This window comes from Salvia splendens, chromosome 19 (genome assembly GCF_004379255.2).
Source record: "Salvia splendens isolate huo1 chromosome 19, SspV2, whole genome shotgun sequence".
Lineage (NCBI taxonomy): Eukaryota > Viridiplantae > Streptophyta > Magnoliopsida > Lamiales > Lamiaceae > Salvia > Salvia splendens.
Window position 1 is genome coordinate 7,642,430 of NC_056050.1, and position 23,540 is coordinate 7,665,969.

The 23,540-nt window shown below is 37.6% G+C and overlaps 1 protein-coding gene and 1 pseudogene across 1 annotated transcript; both read right to left on the bottom strand.

Moving 5' to 3' along the window:
- Nucleotides 1–13,440: 13,440 nt before the first annotated feature.
- Nucleotides 13,441–18,817, bottom strand: LOC121778259 (E3 ubiquitin-protein ligase ORTHRUS 2-like). Its single transcript, XM_042175578.1, has 9 exons — nt 18,367–18,817; nt 17,661–18,199; nt 17,133–17,258; nt 16,160–16,259; nt 16,013–16,074; nt 15,831–15,933; nt 15,008–15,152; nt 14,562–14,779; nt 13,441–13,940 (listed from the first exon to the last, which is right to left on the bottom strand). The coding sequence occupies exons 1-9, from the start codon at nt 18,805–18,807 to the stop codon at nt 13,674–13,676; spliced, it is 2,001 nt and encodes a 666-aa protein (XP_042031512.1). The 5' UTR covers nt 18,808–18,817; the 3' UTR covers nt 13,441–13,673.
- Nucleotides 18,818–21,886: 3,069 nt separating this feature from the next.
- Nucleotides 21,887–23,345, bottom strand: LOC121778956 (annotated as a pseudogene).
- Nucleotides 23,346–23,540: the final 195 nt, after the last annotated feature.

The window sequence follows — 23,540 nt, forward strand, 5'->3', positions numbered from 1 at the left end:
TAGACCGCAGAAATTTGGCTACTTCCACAGCTTCGCAGGAGGTCGTAGCTTTTGCCTCTATCCATTTCGAAACGTAGTCCACCGCCACAAGTATGTATGTATTCCCATATGAAGATGGAAATGGACCCATAAAGTCCATACCCCAAACATCGAAAATCTCACAAACAATCACCGGAACTTGTGGCATTTCGTCCCTTCTAGAAATTCCTCCAATCTGCTGACACCTTTCGCAATTCTGGCAGAATTCGAATGCATCCTTATGTAATGTAGGCCAGTAGAAACCACTGTCTAGAACCTTCCTTGCAGTCTTCCTAGGTCCAAAGTGACCCCCACAAGCTAAAGCATGGCAATGATTCAGCACATCCCTTTGCTCCCACTCCGGAATGCATCTCCTAATTACCTGGTCCGCTCCCATTTTCCACAAATACGGATCGTCCCAAAAGTAGTATTTGGCTTCACTTTTTAATTTCATCTTCTGGGCCCGGGAAATTTCGTCGGAACTGGGCACTTCTCTAGTGACCAAGTAATTTGCTAGATAAGCGAACCATGGCTCTGCATTCGCCTGGCATTTCCTTTTTTCAGCATCTCCTGGACCTGTTGCTGCCATTACTTCTTCCCAATTGATAGGTCTAGGAGAATCGTTAAAATAATAAAGATGTTCTTCCGGGAACGCATCAGGTATTGCTTCATCCGTCTCACCTTGGTAAATGCGACTCAGGTGATCAGCCACCTTGTTCTCCGTCCCCTTCTTGTCTCTGACTTCCCAGTTAAACTCCTGTAACAGTAACACCCATCGGATCAACCTTGGCTTAGACTCCTTCTTTGCCAGTAAGTACTTTATCGCAGCGTGATCTGTGAAGACTATCACCCTCGACCCGAGCAGATATGGTCGAAATTTTTCAAAAGAGTACACGACTGCCAACATTTCCTTCTCCGTGGTGTCGTAATTTTTCTGGGCTTGATTTAGCGTTTTTGACGCATAGAAAATCACGTAACTTTTTCCATCAACTCTTTGACCTAGCACCGCCCCTACTGCATAGTCACTCGCATCGCACATGATTTCAAACGACAAACCCCAATCAGGTGCTCTGATGATGGGGGCAGATACTAATCTGTCCTTCAGCAGCTGAAAAGCCTTAATGCACCCCTCATTAAAAACAAACTCAACATCGTTATGCAACAGATGAGTGAGTGGCTGAGCAATTTTGGCAAAATCCTTTATAAATCTCCTGTAGAATCCTGCGTGACCTAGGAATCCCCTCACTTCCTTTTGATTTGTCGGGTGGGGCAGTTTTGATATCACGTCCACTTTTGCTTGGTCCACCTGTATGCCCCTTTCCGATACTACATGCCCCAGGACAATTCCTTCAGGGACCATGAAGTGGCATTTCTCGAAATTCAAAACCAAGTGCTTCTCTTGACATCTTCTCAGCACTACATCCAAGCTCGCCAGACATGAATCAAATGAATCCCCGTATACAGTGAAGTCGTCCATAAAGATCTCGATGCAATCTTCCAGCAGGTCTGAGAAAATACTCATCATACATCGTTGAAAAGTGCCTGGTGCATTGCAAAGGCCAAACGGCATTCTCCGATATGCATACGTTCCGAACGGACACGTGAAAGTTGTCTTCTCCTGGTCCTCGGGGTCCACGTAAATTTGGAAATACCCACTATATCCGTCCAAGAAACAGAAATATTGCTTGCCTGCTAATCTCTCCAGCATCTGGTCAATGAACGGAAGGGGAAAATGGTCTTTCTTGGTTGCCTCATTCAATTTTCTGTAGTCAATGCACATCCTCCAACCGGTGACTAGCCTGGTCGGTACCAACTCATTCTTGTCGTTCTTGACAACCTGGATTCCCGACTTTTTGGGTACCATGTGTACTGGGCTAACCCATTCACTGTCTGGTATGGAATAAATGATTCCTAGGGATAACAACTTCAATACCTCCTTCAATACCTCCTCCCTCATATTGGGATTCAATTTGCGTTGAGGGTCTTTGCAGGGTTTCGCTCCTTCATTTAATCGAATGTGATGCATGCACAGATCAGGGCTAATCCCTACCAAGTCAGAAAGTGTCCAACCAATAGCGTTCTTGTTCCTTCGGATGACTTTCAGCAGCTCCTCTTCCTGTTCCTTGATCAAGTTGCTGTTGATAATCACCGGAAAAGTCTCATTCGCCTCAAGGTAAGCATACTTTAGGCCTGGCGGAAGTGTTTTCAACTCCTTCTTGGGAACATCTTTTTCCTGGGGCAGGGGGTTCTTTTCTGCAGCTCCAGTCGTCATCCCCTTAGTCGATCCAGGAAGATCTTCCTTGCTTGCCCCATAAAGTGTCTCCCTCGATCTGGCTAGCTCGGGCTTGGTGCAAAATTCCAGAATTGCTTCTGCTAGCTCTTCATCTGACAACTTGCTCGTATTCATTGCTTGGTACCAACTGGCCACCTCCTTATCAACAGCATGACTCATCTCTGAGTTCTCAATCTGTCCCTGCATTAATTCAGTCTCGAGGTATTCCTGGACCAAGGGGTTAATGATATCTACCGAATGCATATTTTCAACATCAAGTGGCTTCTTCATTGCCTCATCTATGCTGAATGTATATTTATCCCCATTGTAATCGAGACAGATAGTACCATCAAAGACATCAATGATAGTCTTAGCAGTTCGTAGGAAAGGTCTCCCCAATAATACTCCGCCAGACTCTACAGACTCATTATCTCTCATCTTAATCACATGGAAGTCAGCCGGGTACAGGAAGTCGTGTACCTTGACTATTACGTTCTCGAGCACTCCTTCAGGGCAGATGCATGACCTGTCCGCCAATTGGATCACAACCTTCGTATCCACCATACCTACTCCCACTAACCTCTTGTATATGGACAGGGGTAACACATTTATGGATGCTCCCAAGTCACACATAGCATGCTCAATTTTTACATCGCCGATGGAAATAGGCAAGGTGAACATACCTGGGTCATTGCATTTCGAAGGCATCCTCCGCTTCTGAATTACCGCGGACACATTCTCGCCTATCAAGATTTTTCCACTAGGTCTAGCCTTCCCAGCTATAAACTCTTTGATGAACTTGCTGAAAACTGGCATTTTCAAAGCCTGTAAGAAGGGTAGATTTATCTCCAGTTTCCCGAAAATATCCATAAGATCCACTGGCTCATCCTTCTTTTTCTTTGCCTCTCCTCGGTTTGGGAAAGGTTTTGGTCGTTTCCCGGTTCCGGAACATTCACCTGCTGAAGATTCATCGACTCCTTTTTTCTCTACCAATTCCGGTTCTGGATCTAGGAAAAATGGTTCGATTGTCCTGGGCAGCCGTTTCTCTAAATCTCCTGCCTGAAGTTCATCTCTAACTGCAGGGTTGCTTTCAACCGAGTTTCTTGGTTCAGTGGTTTTTTCCTCTGTTTCCTTATCCTTAATGGGGGTCGTGACCTCTCTGTACCTCATGACCGGCCCTTCGTACTCCTTCCCAGATCTCAGCGTGATCTGGCTAATATTGGCTTTGTCAGGTGGTCTGACCGATGCAGGAATCTTGCCCTCGTTTCCCCGCATATCACTCAAGGAAGTAGCTATTTGAGACAACTGTTTGGCCAACATATCCATTGCCGCCTTCTGTTCTTGCTGCGCATCCTGAAGCTTGTGGACCACATCATTGTTCGACTGTAAATTGTTCTGAATGTGCTGCTGGGAACTAACGAGGTCGTGAACCATCTCATCAAGGTTCCTTGGTCTAGAGCTTGGCTGACTAGGGCCTGGCCCTATATTTTGGTTTGTTCCACTTCCTTGGCCTGGGCGAATGTGCCCTTGACCTCCTGGATTGTTGTTGAAATTACTTCCTTGACCTGGGTAAGGTGCTTGGAAATTCCTTTGATGTGGTGGTACATAAGAATTCCCTTGATAATTTTGATTCTTGTTTCCCCAGGTCGAGTGATCTCCTTGATTACGGTTGTTCCAATTTCCTTGCCCCTCATGATTTCTCCAGTTACCCTGCCTCTCGGGCTGCGGTGCGGACTGTATACTCAGTTGGGGTGCTGGCTGGCTTTGCTCGTTTTCAGACCATCTAAAGTTCGGGTGATTCCTCCAGGGTGCATCTCTTTGTCTTCCTTGGTTCCAACTTCCATCAGGATTCCAACTTCCCATCGCGTTCGCCTGGGCCTGGTAATCACCTTCCTGAGGTCCGTAATATTGCTGGAGTTGATTAGTTTTTTCGATAGCATTCAGCAAGGCTTTCTCCAGCCTATCAATCCTTGCTTCAACTTTGTCATCCTCCTGCTCCCTCAATGCATTCACAGAGCCTTTCTCACAGCATTCCTCGTACTGTCATACGCCTTCTTGGCGTCGATTAATCTTCCCAAAATCTCTCTTGCCTCACTTCCTCTCTTTCTTGTAAAATTCCCCCCGCTCGAGGAGTTCATCAAATCCTTAGACTCGGGAGTTGCCCCTTCATAAAACAGAGAGTAGGTCTCTGCCTCTATCATCCGATGATTCGGGCATGCGTCCAGCAATCCCTTGAACCTTGACCAGTATTGGCTCAATGACTCATCGTAATCCTGCTTGCATTCCACTATCTCCTTCTTCAGAGCGTTCGTCTTGTTGGATGGAAAGAAGTAATCTAGGAACTCCAATTTAAAGTCCCTCCAGGTGCGGATAGAATCCGGGGGTAATCTCAACAACCATGTATTTGCCTCCCCCTTTAGAGTGAAAGGAATCGCGCGCAAGCGATAGTCCTCCTCTGTCGCATCATTAGGCCTCCTTTGAATGCCACATAACTTGCTAAACTCGTTCAAAAACTCGTACGGGCATTCACTCCTTCGCCCAGAAAATGTTGGCAAGACACCTAACACATTCGTTTTGATCTCAATAGATCTCTGACGTGGGTTCATCACTATTGCGTGTGCTGGTTCTCCATCGAGATGAGCCGTTAGTGACCCTATTTCTGGATCTGGGTCCGCTACGTGTGCCATCTCAATTTCCTCTTCCTCCCCTGTTTCTGACTCTGTTTCCGATTCTGGTGGGGACTCCGGATCTGTTCGTCCTGAAGATTCCCAAGATTCGTCACTCAAAAACTCAGTCGGGAACGGATCTCCCGTCGTGAACCCTGATCTGGTAGTCACAGTGGAAGCTGTATCCTTGATCTTCCAAACGAACTGACCGTATTTCCAACCAGACGAGTTCCTGTTCATGTACTACAAAGAAAACGGAAAGAAAAAGTAAATTAAAATTATTCACACCAAAAACTCTAGGCACTAACACAAAGTTCGCCATCCATCCCCGGCAACGGCGCCATTTGAAACGAGGATTTTTTTTTATATCGCGTGTGCACAGAAATAGATCACTGCAAGCGCTTGGTCAAGACACCACGCTCCTTAAATCCACTAGAGCACAAGGTCTAGGAACTTAAGAGAACATAAAGTGCTTGGTCGTTGGACACACATCGACTCCCCTTCAAAAAAAATATAAATCCCTCAACCCGAATACTATGAATTAGTATAGGGAAGTGGGGTCGATCCCACAGAGATGGACTCGCAAAGTAGTGCTCAGAGACTTTGGACAGACAAATGGCTGCTGCCACGCAACAAAAGGGTTGAGAATTTTAAACTAACTCTAGACCTAGGCAGAAAATGTAAATGCTAGACCTAGGACATGTTAAACTTGTAAATTCAGACTTCGACAACAAGAAACATAACCACTTCCTAGACAGTGTAAACAGCTACCTAATCTAGCTAAACAGAATATGACTGAAAGTGGGGACCATAATTCCAAAAATGGCAAGTACGGAAAGAACTGCAGATTAACAAACTCTGACGCTAGCTCGCAGCAAAATGCATCCTCTCAACCTAATTAAACTTGCAGATGAACAAACAGAGCAAAAAGCGAGATTCGAACAGAATATAGAGATTTGGCCGTCGTTATCTTGCTGCAACTCGGAAACACATCAGATCTGCGTACACTAGACGGAATGAAAGAAAAACACGTAAACTAAGCATGAAAATCAGATCGAAACTACTCAGATTCACGTCAGAATACTTGATCCACTCCGGATCCAAGACATCCGAACCCAACAACCAACAAATCCAGCAAATCCAACCAAAATTCCTCCACAATCCAACTCCAATCTCCCAGATCTGACCATTAACCTACAATAACTCAGTAAACAGCTGCGAAACGCATCCAACTCAGACAATTTAAAAACTCCAAAATCTCAATAAGCGAAACGATCAAACCAGAAATCAACACAATCGCCATAACGGAAAATCAAACTTGCATTTAAACCAGAAACTATTCGGTGAAAACAGCGAACCGAGCTTCGAACAACGAAGCTCGGCAGAGTAAGCAAAATGCGGAAAGCGGAAAATAAATTGTTTCTTCGCTCCTAACAAGAGCGGTGTTACACCATATCGGAAGCTAAGATGAAACCCGGACGTGCGAACTGAGATCTCCTCAAAACTAGTATCAAGTGTAAGTGTGGGAAAGTGAACTAAGCAACAGGCTGTGGTGAGGTCTCCCCCGGGAAGATCCCTCCAGCTTGCATGCTTCTGCCTTTTATAGATGCGGACATAGTCCTTGAGTCTTCGTAGAAATCCCTATTCTACCCTTCAACTCTGGAGCTTCCTCCGTCGAGCAATTCTCTTCATAATCGTTCACTAAATCGCCAGTTCCTCGACCTTGTGATTTTTTGGTCTTCTTTCCTGGACCTGGCGAATTCCTTCACACACCTGGCTTAAAACGTGCGTTAGTCCTAGTAAAATCACGAATTAAATCCCTAGACCCATGCATGAAATTAGCCTTATCAGAAATATATCAATAGTAAGAAAAAAATAAAATAAACACCGAATGAGATAGACAGTAAGAGTGTTGTCTAAGGGAGTCAAACCTGAGTCTACCGGATGGTAAAGGTGATATGCTAACTACTGCACCACTACTAGTATTTTGTTTTGGGTACGCTCGTACCCCTCTGTCCTCACTTAAATCTGCCACTGGATGTATCTAGACACCTCTCACGTAGTTGTTCATTTCAGAAATGTATTTGGACGATTCGATCAATATGCACGCATGGAATTCTACGAAGCTTTCTCTGTATGCTCATTTGCCACATTGTTTTGTGCAGTGGCGGACGCAGAAATATTTTTTGGCAGGGGCTTCACTAGTATATGAAAAAATAATGTTCTCCATGATCCATTTAAGATGACTCGTTTCTTTTTTACATTCTCTCTATTTTTTCCTTTCTTAACTAAACTCTAAATAAAAACCATATAAAATCTCATTTCGAAATTTCGCTTTAAGCAAAATATTAAAACTATTCATGTTGTAGTTATATTTGTTATTGTTTGATATATATATGTATTTAGATAGATTGAATTATATATTTTCTAAAAAGTGTATTATGATTTGAATCTACTTCAAAATATTTATAACCTGGCATAAAAATTTTTAACCCTAACATTTTTAAGTCAAGCAAAATAATCATAAATTAATTAATTTTTTAATAAATTATACTCTTTTCGTTCCATGTTAATAGAGTCATTTTTCTATTTTGGGAAGTTCTAAGTAAATTGAGTCATTTTTATTTTTGGTAAAAAGTAATTATAACTCTTACTTTATTCTCTCATCACATCTCTTACTTTATTTTCTCTTACTTTTTTCACCATCCATTTAACTCATTACTCTTAAACCTCGGCCGAAAAGAAATGCCTCTGTTAACAAGGAACAGAGGGAGTACAACTTTATATAAATTATACTCCCTCCGTCCCGCACTACTTGCACTTATTTCCTTTCTGGGCGTCCCAAGTTATTTGCACTCTTTCCATTTTTAGTAACAATTTATACCTACAGCCGTAATTGTTGACTTTGTCTATCACTCATTCCTTAATCTTCGTGCCCAAAAGGAAATGTGCGAGTAGTGCGGGACGGAGGGAGTACTATTATACATCGATGCATATTTTTTTTTATATTTTATTCTAATATTTCCATAATAAAGTAAATATAAAGAATTATAAAAAAAATAATGCTTACATAATTGAATAAAAAGAAAAATCAAGAAAAACTGAACTTAAAAACCAAAATTGGCTAATAACAAATTTTAACTGATTTTGTGGGAATAAGTTGAGCCACTAAATTTCCCACAAACTATTGATCGACCTCAATTTTTTTGTTTTTTTAGTACATTAATGTGAATTATTATAGAAATAAAATAGATATAGTATTTCTTTTAAGTAAAGTCAATTTAAAAGGCACAGCAATCAATAAAGCATCACTTAAATTTTCACAAACCTTTTATAATATAATAATTCTATATTGATTGTCAGATGTCATCTTCTTCCTTCGTACGTTTACGTTTGGGCGGCCATTTTCTTCCTTTATTTTTCTCTTTACGTTTTCAATTTGCAGGTTCAATTCAGCCCTTCCTACCATTAAATTTTTGTTGATTTAGTCTTCAATGGTCCTATCTTGGCATGGGCTGGAGCTTGCTTTTGAAATTTTCAAAAAGCTTTGAAGTAGAAAAAAAAGAAGAAAATAACTTGTTGGCAGGGGCTTAAGCCCTCCATTCTGTCCTACTGTGTCCGCCACTGGTTTTGTGTACGTGTCCAAAATGAGATTAATTAATTAAATAATTAATTAATTACTCCATATATTGTAACATACTTTAATATATTGTTTCTCACTCACCGGGAATCTGTTTAGAGAAAGTAAATATACCACAATCGTCTACTCGGAGCGTAGATTGATTATAAATTATTTAATTATTTCAAAATTAAATAATCCATCACTTTACGACCCGGTCTAATTGGGTTGACGGGACTACGATTCCAACAAAGTGGACATCGGATAAACTAAAAAGGAAATGTGAGCATCTTAAATGGGTAGTTTAATGGAACTTTTGTGGTCATATATTTGAATATCATGAAGTAGCAGCACACAATTACATTACCATTAAACTACAGTAATTGGCACCATGCTTTAGTATCTTTGTTGGATACAAAGCATGAATCTATTTATGGGTGTTCAGTTTACAAGGTTATATCCGTGATTAAATTTGTAGTGTGTTTAGTTAATGAGATTCAACCCCATAACTCAATCCTAGATGGATAATCATGGGATAATTAGTCATAGCTAACCCCCTATGACTAAAATAATCTCACAACTCAATTCTAGATTGTATCTTGATATTATTTTATCTTGAAAACCGAACATCACCTTAAACTATTATTAATAATGTAAGAAATTAATAACTTAATGTAATTTTAAAATACGTCTAATCAATATTAATAATCTTTAAATATATATTTAGAATTACTCAATTCTACAATAATAGATCAATATAATTCCAAGAAATCTATCAATTTCTTATACTGTCATTACAAATAAAGTTGGGAAAGTAAAGAATTTTTATTTTTCAGTTTTCTATTAATGATCATTTGTTTTATTGATATACTCACTTTTTATGTTTATGTGAATAGAGTCCCATTATAGGTAAATCCACTACTTAGTGTAGAACTAGAGACCAAATTAGAGTTTTTAGATCTATTTTTTGATAGATGAGATGAGATGATGTAATGAAAATTTTCCCTCTTCATTAGGTAGCCAAATTACTGTTAGGATTGATATACTGAAAAATATATTTCGAGCATGTTGCACGGATAGAATTGCTTGCATACAATAAACTCTACAATCCACTTTTAACCTAAGGCGAGAAGAAGTAATTTTATCGCATTGATATTTGCTTGTGCATTTATAAGATGTTTCTCAAACATTTAAATGTATAAGAAGCAAATAAGTCTAATTCTTCTACATAGTAGACTGGCCATGAACGACGTTCACAGAAGGTGATGCAGTCGGTTCTTTGTAGAAGAGAAATAGAATTTCACAACCTAGATAGACTTTGGCTACCTATTGCGAAAGGTTGCAGTGTCAGTCCGCATGTTTCCTTACCTTAGGAAATAAACGACACTGGTGTGGTATAGCACTGAAGGATCTAACAGTTGAGATAAGTCTTTCTTGCTATTTACTGAAAGATGAGGTTTAGGTGATTATTATTTCTTAATCATTGTTGATATAACATTAAGCATACGATATTGATTATGCACTACTTTGATTTATCAAAAGGTGTGAATTTTTCTTAATCCATGAATCCTGATATCTTGGGTAGTGGTGATCAATGTCTAGAGGTGCTGGTATTGTTATTGCAATGAATCGTGTGCTGGGTGAGTCCAGTTTGATAATATCCTCAAGAGGTGTTCGAAAAAAGTTTATTATTCAGAAACCCGACCGGCTGGAATTTATTCCAGAATAATAAATAAAGATTTTGAACTAGACAACTCTTGGAAAAATATATTAATTAATTAAAGTCAAATAGCAGACTTAAATTAATTAATGGATATTTATATCTTAAACACGGGAAATAATAAATTAAAGAGGTAAAACCCGAATTACTCGTAATTTGGTATTGGATGGACAGTCAATATTATTGTACTATAGTGGATGATAATAATATTCTGTTGGACATATATTAAATTGTGGCTCAATTTAACTAGTAAAAGTCCAACAGGTTTGGCCCAAGTCCAACCTCCATGGATCCCTAATCTGGCCCATCATAACTCTATATAAAAGGAGATTAAATGTGAATTTAATTGTAAATTTCGTTCTCCCCTCACTGGAGTGAACGGTTTTCTCAATTCTTCACACAACTGAAGTTTTGTCTTCTTTCTAATCAAGTCCTTTTCGATTCTGACAAGATTTGTCCACTCAAAGGTCATTATCTGAGTTCGGGATACAAATTAGAAGATTCGTGGTTGAGTACGAAGAACATCACGTAGAGAAGGCGCAAGCAATCGATGATTCTTTGGAGAATCAGATCTGTAATTCTAAACCGTAGGAAATTCATGAATTAGGGTTTAATTTCCTTAAGCATGAATTTATGTGTGTTGTAGCATGCAATTGATTGTTTAATATGTGAATCAATTAATCTCATAATCGGTCAAAAAGATCTGTAGATCTGATTTATTTGTGTATGCACGACTTCTGCTGTGCAAGGGGCACCAAACCCCAGTAATTACTTCATCCGATGATATTTTTGTCAAATTATATTTATAGTTTATTACTTCATCCAGTAGATTTATTACTTCATTCCAATAGTTAATTACTTCATTGCGGTAGTTTATTACTTCGTTCCACTTCGAATTTGAATTTGTTTAAACTTTTTACAAAATTTAAAGCAAAGAAGTGTTTTCAAAATTAAGTATTTATTCTTTATTATGATGTATCTGTATGTTAATGTTGATAAAGTTATAACATCATTTAATTAATTAAATGTAATGGACTGAAGTAATAACCCAGTTGAAGTTCAATGAAGTAAAATCCTATTGATATGAAGTAGTATACTTGTTGAATGAAGTAGTATACTTGTTGAATGAAGTAAATGAACATATGAATGGAGTAGTGATCACTCTTCTTCATCTGCTCAAGAATCCCTTAAAGTAATAACCTAGTCGAATAAAGCGATAAAACTATTTGAATGAAGTATTAGAATTGATAAATGAAGTAATATAGAATGTTATATAATGAAGTAATAGTCTAGCTGATTGAAGTAATATATAAATCTAAATAACAATGATTTTCACACCTGTTCTTCTCCAAATTCGTAGCCAATAATAGTACAAGTTGAATAAATAAAAGTGGGCGGGTTCTGATTCCACCACGTATTTCCCGGCTTGCTGATTTAACTACTCACACTTTCAGCAATTCACCTAATAAATGCACAGCGCACACTCAAAATTGCTCTTCCTCAGGTCCAATTCTCGTTTTCATTGCTCCCCGGTTTGAATTGCAGCTTCAAAGTTTTCGCCATGAACGCGGCTGCACAGCTCGCCCACTGTGTAACCAATCATCTCCATCAAGCCTCGTCGTATTCCTCCACTGCCGGTTGGAATTGCAGTCTAGGAATCACCATTTTTTCCCGAGGACTAGGCGGAATTACGTGGTGAGAGCCGTCGGATACCAAGCCTCGACCTGCAGTTAATGGGACTTGGGAAGGGAGGAAGAGGTATATATACCATCATTTTTGGTCTTCCAAAACTACCCTTTTGTCAATTTAATTGATAACCATTAGATGTGATTAATGAGTGGATGAGATTTGGTCTCTAGTTCAGTGTTTAAAAGTAGTTCAACATTCCTACTTTAATTTAATTTAAGAATTATTATCACAAACAATATTACTAGGGTGTGTATATTATTTGTGAATTTACTAAATTTGTAATCATTTTGTACGAAGATAAATTGTTATTGTGTATATATTTAGTTATATTATTTGTATTTCATGTAGATATTGTTTAATTTTTAAATTTTAAATTAATATAAAGATAATTAATGGTCCGTGCATCACACGGATGATAGATATCATAAACTAGCATGTAGTTGCACTAATAGGGGAGTGCGTCCAATGTTGTGTTTTATGCGCTCTTAATGCAAAATCAAGTTTTCGGTATTTTATTTTTTTAAATGATCAATACTAATAGTTTCTTATTTTTTAGTCGTGATAATTCAAACACTATCAATTATTGAGAGGAATCTCGTGAAAATTACTTTATCGTTGTTAAGTTAATAGGGAATGATCACAACGAGAGTGATGAACTAAGTCCATGCCAAGTTGAAATCGCACTGGAACTAGGGTTGGCAAATCGTACGGATTTGGGTAGTTATCGAGTCAATTCAATCCGATATCGACCCACCCAATAAGGTCAAACCTTAACCCAACCCAACCCAACCCAAAACCATCAGGTTCTTATTGGGTCTCAATCCAATAACTTCGTGCGTGTTCGTGCGCATTATCGTGTCAAGAAAACAATTTCAGCCCTACCGTTAATAATAGTAAGTTTTGTCCATTATGATTAATAAGAAATTTATCTAAATCTTTAATAATTATCTTGTGCACTTTGTATATAACTCATGGATAAAATATGAAATCTCTAAAAATGGATTTGAGTTCACCTAGACTATGGTGTTCATTTTGGATTCGTTCTTCTTCTCTAAATCTTATATTTGCAATGTTAAAGTTTCAAGTGGTGTGAATGAGAGAGATGATCTACTTGTTCAAGTGTGTGACAGTGCATTCCCTAGAGCTCCATGGGATGAGGGACTATGTAATGTTTGTGGAAGGGACAAGGATGGTGACAATGTTCTGTTGTGTGATAAATGTGATTCCGAGTATCGTAGATATTGCTTGGATCCTCCAGTTCTACGAATTCCAGAACGAAACTGGTATTTCCCCTCCTGCGTCTCTTCCTTGCATTAGAACCTACGGGTCAATCTCAAATCAACACAACAAAAAACGAAATCTTGGAGAATTCTCATGCCAATGTTTGGAAGAACGGTCCAGATTAGCTAAACTGATGGAGATGAAAGAACATTGGGAATTCACAGTTGAGGAGGTCTGTTGTCAAGATTTTTCTAAGTTCAAATTCTGTGAGAAAACCCAGTGAAATCATCTAGAAAAACCCTTGCTCTTCATATTTGTTTCTCTACCATTTCCCACATTTCATATCTTCATGACTTTACATTGGAACTAAAAGAATTGTGGTTTCTCAAAAAATGTGGTCCATGTTACAACAATGCAAACAGATGAGAAAGTGAATCTTTCCATATCTCACTTTTCGAATTCTGTATTTTAATGGCCATCACCAACATCCACTTTGCTTCTCTTGGCTATCTCTGTATTCTCTTCTTCATCTGAGAGGCTAGGCGAACTGCTCTTTCTCTTAAGAGGATTTTCAGGCTGGCTTTCCGCTTCTTCATTTGATGGGTCAACTGCATCGTCCTGCCCCCCCCTTCCCAGAACTATTAGTTCTTCCTCTGAGCCCTTAGCATCACCGTTTGCATACGCATCAATTCCAGACTGCAATTTCTCTATAACCTCCATGATTTCCCGGTTTACCTAAAATATGAGGGATATTGGACACTTTTTAGTTTATAGGCCAACATTCAAGCTTCAAGAAATGGTTATAAGGTTTCGTTCGGTATCATAAAATAGGTCCTGCGGAATTGGAATTGGAGCCTTCAATTCCAAATCCAATGTTTTGTACCACAAAATATTTGGAATTCAATTCCAATTCTACAAATTCCACAATTGCAATTCCAAATAATTATAAAATTGAGCACTGCACACACTCTGCACACACACTTTGCGCACACACTACACATACTGCACACAGACACTGCACTTCATATCAATTTTATTATATTTACCAAACAAAGGATTTGTAATTGAATTATACAAATTCTAATTTCAATTCTGTGTACAGAACGACCCTAAGGGGACTTCAGTTTGCAAGATTAAATCTCATGATTAAATATGTACGATTGGTTCATAAGATTGAATCCCACAAGTTAATCCTAGATGGATAGTCTCATGATAATCATAGCCACCCCCTCCAACTAAAATAATCCAACAACTTAAGCCTAGATGGATAGTCTCATGATAATTAGTCATGACAACCAAATGGCACCTAATATTATTTTACAGCACATAGGATAGTCTCATGATAATTAGTCATACCTGAGGACTGTGAAGGAACTCAGAAATATCAGTTGGGCATGCAGGGCATGTCAATACATTTTTCTTCGAGCGAAGCCTTCGTCCATTCTGACAGACCCTCTCTTGTGCAAATGATTGGCCTTCAAATGCATTTTCAAGACACGACTTGCAAAAGTTATGTGCACAGGGAGTCGTCAAGGGCTGGTTCATCACTTTTTTACATATGAGGCAGCAAAATCCTATAACAAACCGAAGAAAAATAAAGAAATTGTTGATCTCAACTTCTATATTGATATAGAACTGTTTCCTTGTGGGTTACCATAAATAACAGATTTATAGGAATAAAAATGTTAACAACGCCATAAGTGAAACAATCACGTCTACGGGAACCATTATGACAAATTATTAATAAGCAGAAGTTGGTCACATAGTTTGGATTAAGTGCTATAATCTGTGGAATATCATACCTTGTAGAAGCCTTTCGCTCATTGAAATTGTTTGAGCTTTCTTAATCACCAACTTTGCCTTCGCCCTGTCTTCAGGATTTACATCGACCACTTTTTCTTCACTGCGAGGTGGTGGCTTAATCCATTTCCAACAACATTCTACCGCCTAAGATCAAAATCAAAGGGTGGTGGTTGGATAACAATCAGACTCCGTTCTGTATCATGGAATTGGGCATGCAGAATTGTAATTGGAGCCTTCAATTCCAAATCCAATGTTTGATACTGCAAAATATTTGGATTTGTAATTGATTTACAATTACAATTCCAATTCCTCCCAATTCCATAATTTAAATCAAAAGTAGATTATTGGAATTTCAAATAGTTATAAAATTGGGTACTTTCACACTGCACACACTCTTCATATCATGTATATCATTTATATCGAACAATGGATTTGGAATTGAATTATAATTCTACTTCATTTTCAATTGTGTAAAACTGTAATCCCAATTCAGTTCCAATTCCGTGTATCGACCGGATAGTTTAAAATGATTGGAATTCTATAGAATTAAGCGATAAGTTTGAATGCTAAAAACAGTAAAAAGTGAAGGTGAACACAAAGAACGCATAGCGCAATCATAAAAAGGTGTAAGATGGAGATTATACTTTAAATGGATTTAAAATAACTACTTGACTGCTTTGCAACTTAAATAATTCATTATAAGTTTGACTGCTTTTAATAGTTTATTCTATGTATTCTTCACTTTGTCATATGATTCAAACACTCACAAAGCATAAAATCTTGAAAGCTCGGTGGCATCAATATAAAATGACAACAACTTACGTCATAATCCCATGAAGGACTATCTTTCCTTTCATAAACATCGAGAACTTCATCAAGCTCGGCAATGACTGGCATATCCCGAGGGCGATCTCCATGCTCATCACTGAATAAGTGACGAAAATAATTGAAACTACAGTATACTCAGATGAAATCATAAATAAAGACCAGGTATAATCAAGAACCTTGTCCATGGAGCAGGCTCATTATCACATCTTACGAATAGATATCTGCAAACAAGGAACTTCTGATAGAAAAAGAAGTAAAATTATCAGCAAACGCACAGACAAAATGACAACATGGAAAGTCTGGTTTACGAAAAAATGCCATACTTGTATTCCTGCTTTTCTCCAACACTTTTCCACTCTATAAACCCCATCATACCGGTAACCTTTCTCCGGGGCATAAGGAGAACGCTTATCTTTCTCTGATCTGTTAAATGGAAAAACATGCGGGGAAACTTATTATAGTGAGTTTGAAGGGTTAAATTATAGAGTTCACATGGAACAAAATAATCAACAAATGCACAAACCACAAAAAAAAGTTAATGGAGAAGTACTATGCAAATACAATGTAAATAAATAAACAAAGACTAAGCATGAAGTATTCTTCACTTTAAATATTTCTAGCTGGTTTAACAAATTTGGACTCATTAGGATATCAATTATAATAACAGAATCATCAGCAAGCTGATCAAACAAGATTTGAGCAAGCATTCAAAATGGAAGCAAGACCAAGAATGATCACTAAGTACTCCATAAGTACATTTCTCGATGTTTCATCAAGACATCATGGCATACATTTAATTTTATATTTATCATATGTATCAATTAGTATGACTTGAAATATGTATCGATTAGTATGGCTTAGATTAAATAGTTAAAAAGTTGAAAGTTGATCTTTAAAGTCAATATAGAAATATAAGGTAGGGAATGCATTTTGATTTGATAAAAAAAACTACTAAATATATGAGAAACCTAATTTTTCCAGGAGGGTGGAATAAAAGTTTGTTTCTTAAAACTTGTCGACATTGGCATGTTCAATTATTGCCTTATTTGCCAAAACTTATAGATGTTCTAGCTCTAAATCGCCATGAAAATGAATCATGTACTTCAATTTGGAGTAAATAGTTGTTCTTTCAAGGTATACGATCTTAGGGTTGCATATAGTAATTTTATAGAGATTTGGAACTTCACTTTAAAGAGCAAAAAAAGAGACGTACACAACTCATATGGTGTTGTGCTGTCTCATGCATAGGCAATAAATGCACATCTAATAAAGGTGTAGAAAGCATAAAATTATCACCTGATAACACGAACCGGATAACCTTTCATGCAGCTAACTCTCAAAGCCTGATTGCTGTCTGTAAATTCCTGATCAAATGAATGCTCCTTGTTCGTGCGTCTATTTCCTGTTAGCTGTTTCCCACCACTGCAATAGAAAGAGAGCCAAAAATATAAGGAAGATTAGTAAGGAAGATTAGGCAGTTAGTGATGGAAATCAACGTACACAATAAGGAAAAGAAAATAAAATATAGTAACAAGTAACGTACATGAAAAACGGTAGATAAGTGAACTTTCTTATCCATAAAATGTTATGGCGTAAATTGGAAACATGGCATATTTCATCAAATATAAGATGGGAACACCGTCCATTTTCCATATTACACTCTTGACAAACATAAAATATACAGTTGAAGTATCAACATAGTTTCAAATGTGAATAGCCTTCCAAATGTGAATATAAACATATAAACATAAGATAAAAACAGAAAGCAAAACACAAAAACAAAAAACAGTTGAAATATCGAGATAGTTGCAAATGCAAAATAACCTTCCAGTGTAGATAAACCATTCACCATGGTCTTCATCGTCCTCATAGCCTCCGGAAATGACAACCGATTGTGAGCCATAATGCGCCTTCCCACTAATACCAGCTATAGGAGGGTAGTGCACTCCCCACTGCCTGACTTCCATACGCATTTTCCACGTTTCTCCAACTAAAACCCCTAGATTCCTCTCAGGCTCATTTTCTGCCGGGATAGGTCCAAAGTGGTCTTTCGGAAGAGTTACAAAAATCCTCCCACTAGCAGCATTGGCCATTCCAGCTCTCTGTGCCCTTTCAGTAGTGAATGCCGCGTCAGGACGATCCTGGTCATGTAAGTAGCAATGAACAGTTTGGGGGGCAACAGAGCCAGAGGTGATTGTTCTCATCAGCTTCGCCATTCTCATAGCAGCCACAAGCGCAGAGTTGATATGCGGCCTGCTGGCCATCTTTTCCGGCAAGTTGCTACGACACTTTACACAGGTACGCTTTCCCTGCTTGATCCACTTGTCAAAGCATTTCAAGCAAAAATTGTGCCCACAGGGCGTCTGGATTTCAAACAAAACACTTCAATTAAATTTCAATCACCCTTGCATTCAACTAACATAGAATGAATCTCAATAGATATAACATTATATGGAAACCTAGCTTTCTAATCTCAATTGAATTTGATCGAAATGCCCAAATATGTAAAAGAGTAAAGCAAAATCAATACCGTAACAGGTCTCTCAGGAAGCTCCATGCAGTAAGCACACTTCAAAGTCTCGCCCATCACAGCCAGAATATCACACGATTTGTCCTCTTTTTCCTCCGAAATTTCTCCAGCATCGGTTTGGATGTTCCCGCCCAGCAATTGCTGCCTTTTGCTAGCCTTCTCCGCCTCTGACAAGGAATCATCAGCCTCGATCTCACGGATCTTGGCGAAGAGATCCTTGCTATCCGCATCTGCAGGCGCGGGAGCTCCGGTGAGGGCGTCGCCGGAGCAGTCAGGGCACTCAAACCCTAGGGCAGAATTGTTGATCTGAGAGAGACAGGACACGTGCCAAGGCGTGGCGCACGTGGCGCAGCAGAGAGTGGCCTCCTCGGAAGGCTTCTCTTTACAGAGCATGCAGATGGCGTCGCTATCGAGAGGGAGTTGGGAGCTGGTTTGCGCCATTTTGCGGAGAGTGCGGCGATACAATTGAATAGAGTGAGAGAGACAAGTGGGTTTATATAGGTGAGAATGAGACCAAGAAGAATCGGGCGGGATTAAAGGAATATACTTCTATTTGAAATAAGGGAACGTTGAGTTATTAATTTCAATTGTTTTCAATTACGAGTATTAATTTTTAGGTTATTCTAGATAGAATTTTTTTCTAACAACAAATTCATCAATCAATCAGACATTTGTTACTCAAAATCAACATATGTAATAATTGTTGATAATTTTCCAATACGAAATTACATGTAATTATTTAGAAAATAGATCTATCTGTAGAACCCAATTTCGCAAGCCGCATATAGAAATGAAAAGAATCGATCCTCGTAACATGCAAATAAGGTGTCGATTTACATATACTTTACAACTTTTCTTGTTGCGGACAAGGGCTTGTTACTCTCATCACTACCTACACCAAAAGAATCTACCTTGAGATCATCTAGTTAATATCCTTATTTGAGGTTTGGTTATTGCATGGACAGTAGTAAACTATCAAAAGCCCTAACTCTAATAAAGGAGAAGAAAGCCAACTACCAATAGACCGTGTGAGTATGCGTATTTGCGAGTGTTTATAGTGTATTCTATGTTATTTAATTCTATGTTTCCATAGTTAATATTGATTAAATTGGGTTAGGGCTTCAAACAAATTTGGACTACCCCCTCCCTAATGGATTTTAATATAATTAAAATTTATTAGAATATTAATTAATTTCATTATTATTATTATTATTATTTTATTTAAGCTTGCAGGTTATAATCAGGTAATTCTTACATTGATTTATTAGAATATAATTTTTTCATCATTTATGTAATTCTGTCCTCTAGACTAGGCCTCCAACTTATTAAAGGGAAAATGGAGAAGAATCGTTACTCTTGTTGTTCTATGCCAATTTTCCGAAATTAGGGTAGAAAATTGGTAGTATTGGTGGGTGACATATTTCTCTACCCAAGATAAGGTTGAATATTTTTAGGGATATGAATAAATTTATGCAACCACTTTACGATTATCCCTAAATTTTTTTTTCTGTAAATTTAGATGTTATGGATATGAGTAGTTTAACTATCTCATTTAATATTATCCTTTCTATTTAATCGTAGTTATTTTTAATTCAATTCTTTAATTCGATTTTTACATTTCTTTTTTTAATTCATTCATTTTTAAATTTTTTGTTTTCATTAATACACTATTTTTAAATTTAGGATTAAGTTTTTATACTTTTTTAGATGAAGTTTCTACTATACACCGTACTAAAGTTAAATCCAATAATAATTTTTAAATTTATAATGATACTGTCATATAGTCTATAAAATTACTATCATGTCATATTTTAATATTGTCAATTATTAAAAAAATGTAGAATGTATTATAATATAGCTTCATAAAAAAAATACTACTATACTACTAATTATATTTTTCTCTTTATTTTAAACCTAGTATAATACTAGTTCCTAACTCGAATTTTATTTTTTTAAAATAAATTCAGAAAACAGAATTTTATCAAAGAAAATATTTATAAAAATGAGTTTACTAGGTGCTTAACACCCTTGTCTCTGCCTCTTGGGTTCTCTCCCATGACTAAACTGTTCATAAGCCCACATCGTTTGTACTCCATTCCTTACCTAAGAAATAACACTAAAGAATTCATTATTTCTTCACTTAACTATTCATGACTCCACTTTTTATTTCTTTATATTAAAAATAAAATTAATTAAAAAACCATTAATATAAATAAAGAATTAACTATAAATTACTAAAAAAAAAAAAAAAAATTACAAAAAAATGAAAGAAAATGAAAAAAATGAAAAAATTAAGAAAAAATTACTCCCTCCGCCCCACTCAACATGTCCACATTTCCTTATTAGTTTTGTCTCACTCAAGATATCCTCTTTCTATATTTTTTAAATAAATCTCCCTCCCATCTCTCCTTATTAAAATATTCAACTATTTTTTCTCCTCTACTTACTTCAGCTAACTCCTCCTGCTCAAATCTCGTGCCACTCTAGAATGTGGACATCTTGAGTGGGACAGAGGAAGTAGTAATATAACGGATATATTTAGAATATTGGAGTAAATGTTTAAATAAAACATTAATTTATAATTTTCTTTAAATAAAATTATATTTAAAACTGTCGTAGAAGCCCACTAGTCGGGGGCATGTGGGCTTCACGCTTGGACGTCCTCATTTGTCCATGTAAAGGGAGGCATGTAGCGGGACAACTTACCCCCGCTTGATGACGTGAGTTATTGGGGGGGGACGCTTGCAACGTGTTCCCCATTCGGGGGAACGCCTGCAACACATTACTTGCGTTGCAGATGCTCTAAGAAGGCTAATTTTTTGAACGAGAAATGACTAATTTGTCATTCGATCAACATGAGAAATCAGTCCAAGTCAACACTAGGTGTTCGATGAAATCCTCATTTACTATATACAGTGATATTAGGATTTTTTAAAGAGTAAATGTCAATTTTGGTCCTAAACATATGACTAAAATATGAATTTGGTCCAAAACATTCCCTTTTTGAAAAATAAATCCATAACAAATGAAAATGTCGACGAAGTAGTCCTTCTTTTGACGGTTTCATAAAAAAGTAACGGTGAACGCTAATTGCACAGTGACATGACCATTAGTTTTTTGACGGAACTGTCAAAAAAGGACCACTCCGACAAGGATTTCATTTGTTATGAACTTGTTTTTCAAAAAGTAAATATTTTAGATTAAATTCATATTTTAGTTATATATTTATGACCAAAATTGACCTTTACTCTTTTTAAAAAGGTCCATCAAGATATTATGATAGAGACTTTGCAAGCGGGCGAAATAGAGACTTTGGATCACATCTATTGCCCTACAGTAAGCAGCTTTTCTATATTTTTAGAAAAGCTACCAATAATGGAATAATTTTTATGACTTAGAAATGAACAAAAGAAAAATTGAAGGAAAAGAAGTAGCTAGTTCCACATAATAGAAAATGAAATACCATCTTAAATTATAAACAATCATAAAAATTGACATTAATAATATCAAACTCCTTTAGACATCATGCATTTAATTATAAAGTATGATAACTACTCAACGTCTGAAAACATCATGTGCTTGGCTTCAGACACTGCTGCTTCTTCAGACTCAGGAATTTGGGATATAATTAAACTTTCCGATTCTGTGGCCACTTCCTTCATGTTTGGCCTCATTTCCCCCTTAACATTCAAACATCTTCTTGCAAGCCTTGCAAATGCGACAACCTCCTCCATAGCACCTTCCTCAGACACTTGAGTGTCTAAAATGGCTTCAAGATTATTTGCTTCCATGTATGAAAGGAAATGTGCTGCTAGATTTCTTCCCACTTCAGGCCTCTCCAAAGATATTGGTCGTTCACTTGTTAGAAGTTCGAGAAGAACCACCCCAAAGCTATAGACATCACTCTTTTCTGTGTATTGACTTGTTTCGTAATACTCTGGATCTAAATACCCAAATGCCCCTTAACCAGTGTGGTTAAATGAGTCTGATCTACTTGAACAAGTTTAGAAATTCCAAAATCTGATACTTTGACAATATACTTTTCATCTAAAAGGATATTAGTGGACTTGATATCTCTATGATAAATGGGTATAGAAGATGCAAAGTGTAAATAAGCCAATGCCCCCGCCACATCTGCAACTATTTTTAGTCGCATGTTCCATGTTAGTGGGAATTCGATTTTGGGGTGATAAATAAAATCAAAGAGGGTTCCGTTTGGTAAGAACTCATACACAAGTTGAGGAGTGTTAGTCGCCAAACAACATCCTAATAATCTGACCACATTCTTATGATTGATTTGTGAAAGTATCACAACCTCATTTATGAACTGTTCCACTTGATTCTCATCAACCTCCTTTAGTTTCTTGATGGCTACAATAGTACCATCAGATAACATACCTTTGTAGACGATGCCTTGCCCTCCTCGTCCACAGATGCGGCTTTCGTTGAAATGATTGGTGGCCTTCTCCAATTCTTTTGCAGTGAAAAGTTTGGTTTTCCCAAATGCGCCCTCGCTTGTTTGTTGTTGCGACGCAAGGTGTTTGAAGAATTTTTCTTTGCGCCTTTTTCCCCTTTTTCTTCTCAAACACCTTATGCAACCAAAAACATAACAAAAGCAGCAATAGAAGTCCCAAAGCAGAGGCTAGACCTGTGTGCAAAAGTTACCCATTTGAGAAAGGAAAAGAAAAAACAAACAAACAAACAAACAAGGAACTTGAAGCCCATCGGCCCTTGCTGGGCCAATCGGTGTATCCGACATGATGACCACGACCTGAGAAAACACGACCGTCCGCTCTCAAGCCCCACAGGACTTGCATATCTTCTAGGGTGACTATCGCCTCTCCAACCGGTAGATGGAAAGTATGTGTCTCCGGCCTCCAACGCTCAACCAAAGCAGTAATAAGCTCGTTATCGACCTTCATCGACTTCCCACATTCGATCACGCCTTGAAAACCAAACATGTTAAGCCAATGCCTCATATCGGCATGAATATCCACATCCCATGTCTTACTTTCCGTCCGGCGAACTTTGAAAAGATGTGTTGTGCCATCCGTCAGTAGTTTATTTGATGTGTTTTTTCTGAAGATATAGAACTGACGGATCTTCAGGTCCATATAACAATTGCCCTCTGGAACTTGAAGTTGTCATCTAATCCTGCAAAATATTCACAAAAC

Excerpts from the sequence above, each read along its gene's own strand:
- LOC121778259 (XM_042175578.1), bottom strand. The coding sequence starts at position 18,807 with ATGGCGCAAACCAGCTCCCAACTCCCTCTCGATAGCGACGCCATCTGC. Across the intron at positions 17,259-17,660 it reads TGGTTTATCTACACTGGAAG|TGGTGGGAAACAGCTAACAG; the intron begins GTTATTTTGCAT and ends TTTCTATTGCAG. Across the intron at positions 16,260-17,132 it reads TATCCGGTTCGTGTTATCAG|ATCAGAGAAAGATAAGCGTT; the intron begins GTGATAATTTTA and ends TCCATTTAACAG.